The sequence below is a fragment of the Peromyscus eremicus genome, chromosome 9, assembly GCF_949786415.1.
Source record: "Peromyscus eremicus chromosome 9, PerEre_H2_v1, whole genome shotgun sequence".
NCBI classification, from domain to species: Eukaryota; Metazoa; Chordata; class Mammalia; order Rodentia; family Cricetidae; genus Peromyscus; species Peromyscus eremicus.
Genome location: NC_081425.1, coordinates 46,371,538 through 46,384,560, shown reverse-complemented (window position 1 = coordinate 46,384,560; position 13,023 = coordinate 46,371,538). Strand labels below are relative to the sequence as shown.

Below are 13,023 nucleotides of genomic sequence, written 5' to 3'. Positions count from 1 at the left end.
TTCACTGAGAGATCCTATCTCAGTAAATAGAGGAGTGATTTTGGAATGCACTGGATGTCAACTAAAGGCCTCCACAGTCACACACATGAAAACACATATACACATTATATAATATTGTATTATGCAATATATATATATTATACCAACACACACACACACACACACACACACACACACACACACACACACACACACGTTATAATTTCAACTTCAGGTGCCCCATATGAACAAAAAGGCAGGAACCAAATGGCAGCTATCTGACTACTAGAAGAAAAGAGAGCCTGAGGACAGACCCAAGAAAGCTCTCAATCTGGAGAAAGATTCTCAAAATTAGAATTGGAGCTGACATGCTGATCATACTCTGAACCTCCAAATGAAGGCAATGCAGAAGCCCACCATACATTGTACTGTTATGCCGGTCAATGTACTTTATTTTTTAAAACCAGTTTGTATTGGGTTTCCCAACACGCAAATGAAAGCATTCATAGCTCACCTGGACTGGTTTAGCTCTCATCTAGTATTTTAGTATAAATTTCAATATTTGACTCCCATCTTTTGGCTTCTGTCCTCAAGGCTGGCTTTTCAGTTTGCCTAGGCTACTTAGAAGTGAGAGACTACAGGTCCCATTTTTCTTGGAACAGTTACAGTACACATGCTTTTAAATCATTCTCTCTGATCAGTACCTGTTTTCATTTTCAAAAGTATACTGTGATAGGAAGATTGCCACAATTTTGAGGCTATCCTGGGCTACAGAGCAAGACTGCCTCAAAAACAAAGGGGACTGTTGGAGCCCATTCAGGTTCCTCGTGGCTTTACCCAGCAGGTTTGCATAAAGAGGATGATTGGACCACGGGCCTGAGTACCAGGTGTCTGAGATGGTCTCCAACTGGCTGTGCTGGGGAAATGTCTTTTGCTCCACCCCTTGGCATTCCTTTAAAAGCCCTTTGGCAGAGACAGTCAGGGCCCGATGGATTAGGATCTAGGCCCTCTTGGAGCTATCCTGTATTTTCTATCTGTTTCTCTCTCCTCTATACTTCTAATATTTCCTGCTGCTCGTGCTCAAGAGCACCCTGGGGAAAACCGGGGGTGGGATGGCTCCCCACAGGGGACCTGGGAAGTAGCTCAGGTGGTAAAGTTCTTGTCTAGCATTGTCAAGACTTAGGTTCAATCTCTAGTGCCACATCAATCTAGATACATGGCACACACTTCTACTGTCAGTATTCAGGAAACAGGGCCAGGAGGGCCAGGAGTTCAAGGTAAGTCTGGGTTACATGAGACCCATCTTCAAGAAATCCAAACAAACACAAGCAATCACACATCAGATCAAAAGTATATAAATATTTTGTTTGTGTTTATGTATGTGCTTCAGTATATATGCAGACAACTATATAGGTCCAAAGAGAGCATCAAATTCTCTGAAACTGAAGTTACATGTAGTTTTCAGCCACCTGATGTGGGTGCTGGGAACCGAACCTGGGTCCTCTGCAAGCAGCAAGTTCTCTTAACCACTGAGCCAACTCTCTAGTCAAGGTATCCTTTTTCTGGGGATGGGGGCATTCCAAACAGGTTTCTTTGTGTAGCCTTGGCTGTCTTAGAACTAGTTTTGTAGATCAGGCTGGCCTTGAACTCAGAGATCCATCTGCCTCTGCCTCCCGAAGATTTTTTTTTTCTTTTCTTTCTTTTTTTGGTTTTTGAGACAGGGTTTCTCTGTGTATAATCCTGCTTGTCTTGGAACTCACAGAGATCCATCTGTCTCCTTAGTGCTGGGATTAAAGGCTTGCACCACCATGCCCCAGCTAAGGTATCTTGCTTTGAGAAACAGGGATATGACTCAGTAGGTAAAGTGCCTACTACAAAGCCCGACGACCTGAATTCAATCCCTGGGACCACAGTGCAAGGAAACAACGGACTCCTGCACATTGTTCTCTGACCTCCACATGTGTGCTGTGCCACATGTGGAGATGGCTGTGCACTCAAGTGCACATGTGCATACACACCCCTCACACATGATATAATACAAGTTAAAATTTTTTAATGATTTATTTATTTTTATGTTCATTGGTATTTTGCCTATATGTATGTCTGTGTGAAAGTGTCAAATACTCTGAAGCTGGAGTTATAGACAATTGTGAGCTGCCCCATGGGTGCTGGGAATTGAACCCCGGTCTTCTGGAGGAGCAGACAGTGCTCTTAACCACTGAGCCACCTCTCCAGCCCACAAGTTAAAATTTTAAAAATATATTGTTTTAAATAATAAATGATATGGCAAACTTATTTTACATTCACCTTGCATATATGTGTGTACATATGCATGATCATCATTCTAATAAAATCATAAATCAAAAGTATATAAATATCTTAAGATTTATTTTATTTATGTGTATGCCTGAGTATAGGCACCTATGTAGGCCAAAAGAAGGCATCAGATCCTCTGGAACTGTAGTTACTTGCAGCAAGATGGTCAAAGATAACTTTTTTTTTTTAATTATATATTTTATTTAGAATGTGTTGTGTCTCTGGAGGTTTTTTTAAAAAAATAATTTATTTTATTATTTTATTTTATGAGCATTGGTGTGAGGGTGTAAGATCCTCTGGAACTTGGGTTACAGATAGTTATGAACTGCCATGTGGGTGCTGGGAATTGAACTTGGGTACTCTAGAAGAGCAGCCAGTGCTCTGAACTACTGAGCCATCTCTCCAGCTTGGTCAAAGACATCTATAATCACACAAGCAATAACAGGAATCCGGGCAGGTACAGCATAGGAACTTCTATCTGGAAGGACTGTAAAATGCAGCCTACTTTCCTATCTAGGATCTTTTTTGGTTTTTCAAGACAGGGTTCCTCTGTGTGTAGCCCTGGCTGTTATGGATCTCTGTAGACTAGGCTGGCCTGGAACTCACAGAGATCCACTTCCCTCTGTCTCCCAAGTGCTGGGAATTAAGGTGTGCACCACCACCGCTTGGCCTCCACGTAGGTTCTTAACACAAAAGGAGGCTCAAATTTTTTTCTTCTCCATCCTTCACAGGTTCCCACAGAAAAAGGGTTTTCTTAGGTTTTCTGAAGAAAACCCACAAATGTTGAATTAAAAATAAATCTTAAAAAAATTTGTTCTCTTCTTTAACCACGCTGTTCTTGGGAACCAAAATCAGGCTCTCTGGCAAGCACCTTTACCCACTGGGACATCTTATCAAGCCCTGAAAGCAAGTGCTCTTAAATGAGGTGGTTACATAATCATGTAAAAGGTCCCAATGCCACATATCCTCCTACTGGAATGTCCCTCTGTAGCTGACAAAGTGAAACATAAACTACTGCTATGAGATATCTGATTACACCGTGTAAAGACATGTCACTGTGACTGGTTTAATAAAAAGCTAAATGGCCAATAGCTAGGCAGGAGGTATAGCAGGGACTTGTGGACAGAGGGCTCTGGGAAGAAGAAAGGTGGAGTTGCTAGCCGGACACAGAAGGAGCAAGACATGCAGGACAGGTAAAAGCCACGAGCCACATGGCAGCATGCAGATGAACAGAAATGGGTTAATTTAAGTTATATGAGCTAGTTAGAAACAAGCCTAAGCTACAAGCCAAGCTTTTCATAATTATTAATAAGTCTCCACGTCATTTTTTGTGAACTGGCGGCCCCAAGAAAAATCTGGCTACAAACTATAAATATGCTGATCATATACTTGAACTATATTAAAGATAAAGAATTCAACAGATAAAAGTAAAAGTTACACTCAATAAAGCAAAATTAGATCAACTTTAACTAACACACCACTATGAACTGATGTAAAATATATTCATCAACTCAACATAAGTCTCTTGCTACTGAAACAATGAGATCAACTCAAATTAACATCAAATACAGAGAAGCACTGAAGCATGGAAGGTCTTCCCTCGCCATGTGAAAAGCTGAGTCTAAGGTTTTACGGCCAGCAGACAGAACTAGTAAGAGGTGGTGGTGGTGATTTTCTACATGGTCTAGTGGCCATCGGGATTCATGCACAAGTCTACTGTGTGCTGATCAACAGAAGGAAAGAACAGCAGCGTCGTTTCTCTCTTGGCCTGAATTCCATTTGTTAAGGGCGTCAATATTCCTGAGGTTTACTATAATACTAGTCCCATTTCAATGTCCATCTTTATATAAATGACAGGATCTTGCTAACTTATATTTAATGAATATGTAATTTTCATAACTGAACAATTTATCAGCCAAAATTCAATAACAGAGCTATATAATAAGAATTGATTACTAAAATCAAATTTTTCAAAAATACAGCTGATTATCCTTAAAGAACACTGTTTATAAATACATTATTTATAACATTATACTTCGTAATATAGCCACTTATGTTACTAAAAGCATTTAGCTCAACTGCCATTCACTAAAATATAATACAGTAAAATTCACTAATTAAATTTTAAAATTACTGACTTACATCAAGGAAGGAAAGGTCTTTGATATTAAGGCTTACTCAGCTAGTCATGGTAGTGGCACAAGCCTGTAATCCCAGCACTGGTTGAGGCAGGAGAACTGAGAATCAAGATCCTGCCTCAAAAAACCATAGGCATGTGAGGGGTGTGTTTTCTACAAATGGAAAACTGTCTTTTTTTTTTTAACTACATATGCACACAGTAGCACTAGGGAGTAAACACAAGGTCTCACATGCTAAGTATATACTCTAACGCTGTCTTTTTATTTATAAACCCTGACTTTATTTATTTATTTAAAAATATGGGCACATGTGGGGGTGTGTACACATGAGTGCAGGTGTTCACAGAGGCAAGAGGCTTTAGGTCTGTCAGAGCTGCAGTTATACCCAGCTGTGAGCCCCTCACTGTGGGTGCTGGAGCCAAGCTCAGTCCTCTAGGGGAGCAGTATGCACTCTGAACCACCGAGGCATCTCTTTTGCCCATCTTTATTTTCAAGCATTACGCATTGAACTTCACCTTTATCTAAAGAAACAACAGAATCTTATTAACTTACAATTTATGGATATGTAATCTTCACAACTGGAAAATTTATTAACCAAAATTTAAGAGTTAAGAACTTATTACTAAAATAAAATTCTCAAAGTGTTTATCTAATTTTTGCAATCACATTCTCCTGTTCAAAGGTGTATGTGTGTGCATGCACACAGTTATACATACATATATATACATATGTACAAAACTGAAAAAGTCCAGGCTTTGAGAATGGTGCTGAGTAAAAGAAATACAGAAGCTAGGTGTCTATGATTCCCATGTTCCTGTATGTCATTTTGACAATTCTTTTCCACTTTAATCCACTTCACTCTTACATATATTTTTGGCTATTTGTTATTCAGAATACACTATTCAGCAAACTACAAATACAATAACCAAAAAGAAAAGGAGAGAGGAAGGAAAGGAAAGATAATGCAGTCCTTGCTATCATGATGATCAGAATGTGATAGATGATGAGTCCTCCAAGCACAACAGAAAACAAGGCATGGACACTTACTTACACACACCATTAAAGAATAAGGACATGGCAATGTTCAAAAGAAGAATGGCAGATCCCAAGTTGGGTGGGGATGGGAACTGTGAAGAGATTTTGCTGAAGGTTGCAACACATGTAAAGATGCAGAGGCAAAGACACTGCAGGTAGAGAATGCGGCATATATGTAATAAAGGCATGTGATGGGAAAACCCCAGGCATATCTGGAATAGCACCTTGAAGTGTGATCTAAGCATGTCTATAGAGGAGCAGTTGAAAATGAAGCCAGAAAGTGAGACAAGAGCCAGATTATCAGAACACGTGAATGGCACTAAAGAGAGAGTACTCAAAAGGGTGTCTGAGGAAACCCGATCATATGTGTGCTACTGAGCTGTGGGATATCCCACTTGCCAAATCACTTCTGTTTAATGTCACCTACATCTGCCTTTCCATTTCTCCTTCAACAGCACCAGCATACTTCTCCTCTCCCTGCTACAATGGCAATAACCATATTCTTACAGAAGCAGGTGCATGTGTGTTTTTTCAGGTTCAAAGACTGTAAACTCTCTGGAGCAAGAACAGCATCTTCTGACTTAAGAGCACACTGAGCTTCGCCTCAGGGATCAAAGCATACACTCAACACTCAATAACTGCAAGTGAAGTATAAGAGACACAGCTCACGACTCACACTCTAGCTATTTTGCTAGTTTAGTCCCTGGTACTGCCCTTGTAATGCTAAGTACTTTCTGCTTTAAGTCTTCTTGATAAGCTGTCAGCTAGAATTTACATTAAGATGGGTATGGAAATTACAAAAACCCTCCAGTCCCTCCTCTTTCATGGGTATACTCCTTCCTGTGTGATACACAGGATGGAATGGAGCCAGTCTGGCATAGTCATGGTGGGACATACATCCAGGCCAGCTAGAGAAATCAGTCATCTCATAAGCATCCAAGTTTGAGTTCTCTGCTCAGAATAATACCGCAAACACAGCGTCCCACTTCCCTTCTGAAGCAGATGCTCTATGTCTGGCTATCTAGTCTCTAGCTTCCTTCCCTTTGTCTCATCTTTAGCCTATGGTCAGAATGATTCAGTTAGACACAAATCTCTTCATATTCTACCCAGTAAAAAACTTCTTCAGTACCTTCCTACATGGCATGTGAAGCTCTTAATTTTCAAGCCCATTCTTCTGCCATTCTTTCACTTACCAAGTATTTACCGATTATTATGTGTGTGAAATATTTTAAATGTGTGTGAGAAAGAATTAAACAGATATACACAAATCTAAAGTCAAAAAAATAGAAACCCCCCGTTCTTGTGAGAGGTTTGACTGCAGGAGGGAGAAGGCAGAAGAAAAGCTAGGTAAAACGTTACAGTTTCGGAGGAGAGAAAGGAACGAAGAGATGCAATGAAGAAAACAGAGCAGAGAATGAGGTAGGGTGGTCAAGGCGGGCCTTAATGAAAAGGTGTACTGGAGCAGACACTTGAAAAAGAAGAAAGGCTGCTGGAGGCTGAAAACCACAGCCCAAAGGCCCAGGATGAGAGCAAGGCAAGAGTTCTCACAGACTGTTAGGGATTGGGGCAGTTGATGCAAAATGGGTGGAGAGAGGGAGAAGAGCCAAGGATGGAGAGGAGGCACACAGAGTACAGAGTGACTGTGGAGGCCTCCACTGACCATTGCAAAGACTTGAATTTTATTCTGAGCAAGACAGGAAACACTTGAGACACCAGGAGCAAAGGAATGGCATGACTCAGAGTTTAAAAGACCTGCTACAGAGCTGGCTACTGCGCTAAGAGACTAGGGTGGGAAGCAGGACTCTAGCGGACAGCAACTGCAATAGTCGAGATGAGAAAGCAAGGCCACTTCTGTGGCTTGTTTAAGGCAAGTTTGGAATACAGAAACAAGGATTTTAAGGTACAATCTGCAAGATTTTCTGAGACATTGGCTGTGGGGTGGAAGGTTTTTGGACCAAGGAAAGACAGTGAGGTGGGTGTGGCATTACCTGAGCTAAAAGAATGCTGGTGATAGGTTCTGAGGCAGAGATCTGGAGTTGTTTCTGACACATTGGACAAATAGTATATAATGTATGAGGGTATATAGAGTTCATGACAGAAGGGCACCTGTCATCTGACACAATTCCCATATCTAGGCTTACACACCATACAAGCCTCGTGTCTTTATGACTTCTATTCTGAAGGTTCTTCCCACCTTCATCTTTTTCTACTTAGTTAAAATACTACCAGCCTTCAAACTGGACACCAGCTACTCTGTGATACACATGATCAGCACTTCCTGAATCACTGTGCTCTTTGCTTTCAGTCACTTAAGGCTAAAATATGAATACTTGGATGCATGGCTTATTTTTACAGCTACATAATTTTCATTTTGGCACAAACAAGGCAGATATTTTACAAACACAGCAGGTGGCCCGCCTGCCCTCATCCTCAGAGAAGTCCTTTAAGGAAAATCACGACCACAAAAAAGAGATCTCAACAAATGGTCCAACAACGAATTTTGTACTTTTCAACATTTGCAGTTATCTGAAGATCAAAAGGCTTGTATTATAGCATAAACTTTATAGGCTGCAAACAAGGAGTGAAATATCTTTTGACAGTTTTACAAAGCTAATTTTCATTTTGACTTGTCATTCTTTTGCTTGCCCCGGGGAGGCATTTAAATTAGGGGAATGATTAGACAAAAGAACAAAAGAGCATCCAGCATGTTTGTGCCACTCCTAGGCAACAGCATCTAATGCAATCAAGAAAAGGGAGGAAATATGACCTTAGAGATGCTAAGTTCAACTGCAGTCTCCCAGGTAAGAATGCTGGACACTAGGCGGCCACTTCTTGAATACAGCACTTTCTCAAGGAGCAGCACTGTGTGGTTACAACCAGCCCTCGGCGAAGTTGCTTAGCAACAGTGTCTATCCCATGCACGACTGTTTCTCTGGTACCTAAAAACACACCTGGCAGACAGTGCAGAATGAATGAATGGGTAGATGAATGGGTGGATGAGCAATTCTAATCTCATGGTGCTGAAATCTATTAAATACTAATCATGAAACTGGTATAAAAAGCATTTCTTCAAAGTTTGGGGAAAAATGCTGACTCAAAGTCATTGTCTTTAAATAGTAATTACAAAATGTTAATGGCAAATTAGAGTTGGGGGATGAAGTAACAATCTCATTAACAATACATAACTTTATAAAATTCTGAATAGATCAAAAGCAAGATGATACTCTGACAACCATACTTGCTTCTTCAGACAGTAGTCTGATACATATTCATTGTAGGAAAATTGAAGACCTCTGAAACATGCCATTAGAGAATCAAGATTCATGGGTGGGGAGGATTGCTTCCTTAGAAAAGCATCTGCCAAGTTTGAGGACTTGACTTTGCTCTTCAGAACCCAAGCAAGGGTTCAATATTCTCCCAGTGCTCAGAGGTGGAGACAAATCCCCAATTGCAGGCCAGCCAGCTCAGTTAAGGCAGCAAGCTCTATGGCAAGAGAGCCCTGTCTCAAAAGACAAGGTCTCTAAAACCAAACCAAATCAAGCCACCACCACAAAACACACAAGACAAGGTGGAAAGTACCTGAGGACACCATTCAAGGATGACCTTTGACCCACACACCACACTCATATAACCAAATGTGCACACACATGCATGAGTGCATGGACCCCAGCTTACACAACCTAAGTACACCTAGGAAAAAATATCAACTTTGATTTCAGAATGCATTAATACAGTAGGTTAAGGTAACTCCAATAGCTGGGTTCTGACAGTTCTCTGAAGACATTCTTACTACTTGCTTCTGTTTTGTTTTTGAGACAGGGTCTCACTCTAGCCCTGGATGGCCTGGAACTCACTATGTAGACCAGCTAGCCTCACTCAGAGATCCGTTGGGATTAAAAGTGTGTGTTATTATGCCGCATTTACTACTTGGTTTTGAACCCCAAAGAGCAGAAAGCAAACATTACAAACAAAACTATGGTTTGCATGTGGCCAATAAGCAATCTAATGTAAGTATCCTAAGCCCCAAGAAAAATATCAAGTATCAGTTTAAAGTTACAAAACACCAACCTCTTTAATCTCATGTAGTTTTCACTGGCGGCAGGTCGGCATTCGGCTCTCTGTACCACTATTCCTTCCAATGACAGTTTATCTTGAATGAGAAGAGAAAAACTGTATTCAGAGATAACATTCATCATTTCTAAGATGGCATTTTGACATATAACTAAAACATAATTCACAGAATACCAGGAAACAAAAGGATAGTATTAATTTGATAGCAACATCACTTATGAGAATAGGGAAACCTCATTCTTAAGCTGCAAACTGGAGACTTTCTGGCTTGTTCCTTGAGCTGCACTGCCGCTTGTCAACAGCAGCTTTCAAACACACTCAGAGTAAAAGGGCATACAACCACATAAAAAGGTGGAAGACTCCATCTATAACACAAGTCACTTCTAGAAATACAGTAATCTAAAGCACTAAATCAAAGATCCGTACAAACACACAAACGATGTCCTAGAACACCTTGTGGGAAGAAGAGCCCGCTAAGAAAATACTGTGAACTGGGCAACTCATTATCTAGGTTATACTGTGTACTCTGATCCTAAATGATAAAGAGTGTGTCAACGTGAATCTCTAAGGTGAGGAATGAGCATGTTTGTAGTCATAGCACTGGGGAGAAAGATAAAGAGGATATACATTTTGAGCCAGCCTGGGCTACACAGCAAGACTATTATAAGCCAACAGTGAATCTACTATGACTATCTGTTTAAACAGAAATGCAGTTTTCTTTCTTATAGTGACCCTGACTTAAAACCAGGAGAAATAGAAAAGGAAATAAAAGCCTGGACCTTGCAAGCCCACTGGCATCAGGCACCATGGCAGAGTGAAGCTGATGGGCATGGCCTACTATGTAAGAGGCAGATGACTGCCTCTCACAGACAGCAGTAGGACAACCTGAAAATCTAAGACTGTGGTTAGAAACAGCTCCTGGTCAGTCATTTCCATGAGAATTCACCTGAACTCTGAGAAGGGACTAAGAAAATCCTCTGACTAACCAGGAATGCACTGATTCATCTCTTCAAGGTGACTTACTTCATTCATTCCATTAATGTACATGACTACCACACAAAGGCACCATGTGGGCATTGGAGAATCAAAGATGATTAAGATACAGCACAGTCTTCAAGCAGCACCCGTTTGCTATACGAACAGTGACACACCAAATAAAACGCAGACTCACACGGAACCACATTACACAGATCATACTGGAAAATCTTCCCGTGACTTTCCTAGATTTTTGTCTCCAAAATTCAAGGAGTTATATCCTATGGTCTTAAATACTAATTATGAAACATACCATCTGAATTAAATATTCCCAGAGTACCTCAAAACAAAAAAAATCTTTAGTGGCGGCTAAGAAGTGCTGGAAAGCACAATGACAAGACCCACACATATTTCACACTACAATGTGCCAGGAAAGAAATACTATACAAGTCACAATCCTTTACATTTTAAACCTGAAAAGAAGTCCCTGTCACGAGTGGAGTTAGTAGGACTAAACTTTGAATTTTCTCAAAGCAAACACAAACCTTATATCCAAGCTGATCTCTCGGATGAAACTGAGAGTCCAAAACAAGAACCCAATCCAGTCTCACAATAATAAAATCTGGAAAATTCTGATGTATTCTGTATCCTGAGTGTATGAGGAAAAGTCCAACACTACACAGTAAAAGATGCTTTTCAAAAACAAAGTAAGTCTAGGATAGAATCTTGATAATACATCAACCACAAATCCAAGTATTTACTAATGTTGAATGCTAAAATGGCTACCTTTAATACCATTTGTTAATGCTCCCCACCTATTTAGCAGTACCTACTCCAAGAGGATACACTGAATTTAATTCTTAAAGGGTGGGAAGAAGTTGAAGGCCCCTGCTCACTTCAACTTGACCGATACTTTCTATTCTTTAGTCAAGGTTACTCACACAGAGCAGTAACATTCCCTTCCCTAGACCATCCTTTTCTGTTTAGCATACCATCCTTTTAGACCTAAAACTGCTTTCAAATGCTTCTCAAGCTAAGGAAAGACTTAATCATTAGCAATGAATTTTCCCATCAACTGGCTGGTGTTAGTGAACGCTCTGCTTCCCTTATTCCCTCTCTTAAATTTAAAAGGCCAACTTATTTTGGGCATGCCCCCCCAAACATGACTTGCCTGCTCATTGTTTAATGCTAACATGTACTTCTCAAACTCTCATGGGAACATGCTCTTGTATTTTCCCCACTGAACCATGCATCTTTTCTTTACAGTTCAAGGGGAAGATATTAAACATGAAATTCTAGCTTATAGCACTCACTTGTACATCATGGCTGGTAATTACAAACTGTATACATCACAGGAATCTTTATTTAAAACTACCTTTTGGACCAATTTGAAAGAAAGTGAATATTTGAAAAATAATCCTTTTTACTCTTATACACTTAATACATACTTATCAAGTGCCTATTGCCCAAGATGTCATGCAAAGCACATCAGATATAGATGTGGTCAGGGAATGCAGAGACAAGTGCACTCATTCTCAAATGTTTGTTCTGTGCTGTACGTTCTTAAAAGTATAGAAACAGCATGATTTCGACATTCCATGATACGTGGAATATGGTGTGTGTGAATACACACAACACACAACATACCCAAAACAAATTAGTTTATTTGTGAATTTACAAAAAAAATTAATAACTCAATACATTTACATTGCCTTTTGTTTTGTTTTTGAGACAAGGTCATCTATGTTGCCATGACTGACCTAGAACTTACAGAAAGCCACCTGTTTCTGTCTCCTAAGTATTGGGATTACAAAACGCTGCTTTGTTTTAAATGAAAAAGAAATATAGAAATCCCCAAATAATTTCTTTTACTTAACTTAAATTGAATTCCTATTTATATATCTGCGTATGCCTATGTGAGTATGTGACTGTGTGCGCAGGTGCTCACAGAGGTCAGAGGCCTCAGCTCCTCTGGGGCAGGAGCTACAGGTGGTTGTGAGCCTCCTGACACTGAGGCTGGGAACAGAACACTGGACTTCTGGGAGAGTAACTTGAAAACTGTGTATGTGTATGTACATGACACATGTGTGCAAGTGCCCAGAGAGGCCAGAAGAGGGAGTCTGATGCCTTGGAGCTAAGTTCTAGGTGGTCTTGGGTACCAGATGTGGTGCTGAGATATGAACTCCGGTCCTCTGGAAGAGTATCAGTGTTCTTTCCTGCCAGGCCAGCACTCTAGGCCTTGATGTGACTTATTTATGGATATGTAAAACACTGGAAACAAGAAATTTTTGGAGAATGTGAGGAAAAGAGCTGAGCTCACACACCTCTCCCCATATTCAGGTTTAGTAAAATGGGGAAGAAAGGGTATACAAGCAAATTCAATATAATGGAAGCATTGAACATACCTCTTTATTTCCAGATTAATACAGGCGCACATATACCCATTATTAAATACAGTGACAGATGCCCACAGCTCGCCATACACTAGTGGGTAGTAGGTTAATCTCAA

The 13,023-nt window shown here is 40.3% G+C and overlaps 1 protein-coding gene across 3 annotated transcripts in view; it reads right to left on the bottom strand.

Annotated features, from left to right (window-relative positions):
* The window catches only part of Gtf2f2 (general transcription factor IIF subunit 2), a 129,551-nt gene that overhangs the window by 48,108 nt on the left and 68,420 nt on the right, over window positions 1-13,023 (bottom strand). For all 3 annotated transcript variants that reach the window (XR_009381194.1, XM_059273314.1, XM_059273315.1), the window contains exon 5: window positions 9,537-9,618. Coding sequence is in view for 2 of the 3 variants with exons in the window: in XM_059273314.1 (XP_059129297.1) it covers window positions 9,537-9,618 (82 nt within the window). In the remaining variant the exon portion in view is untranslated. The remainder of the gene's footprint in view (window positions 1-9,536; window positions 9,619-13,023) is intronic.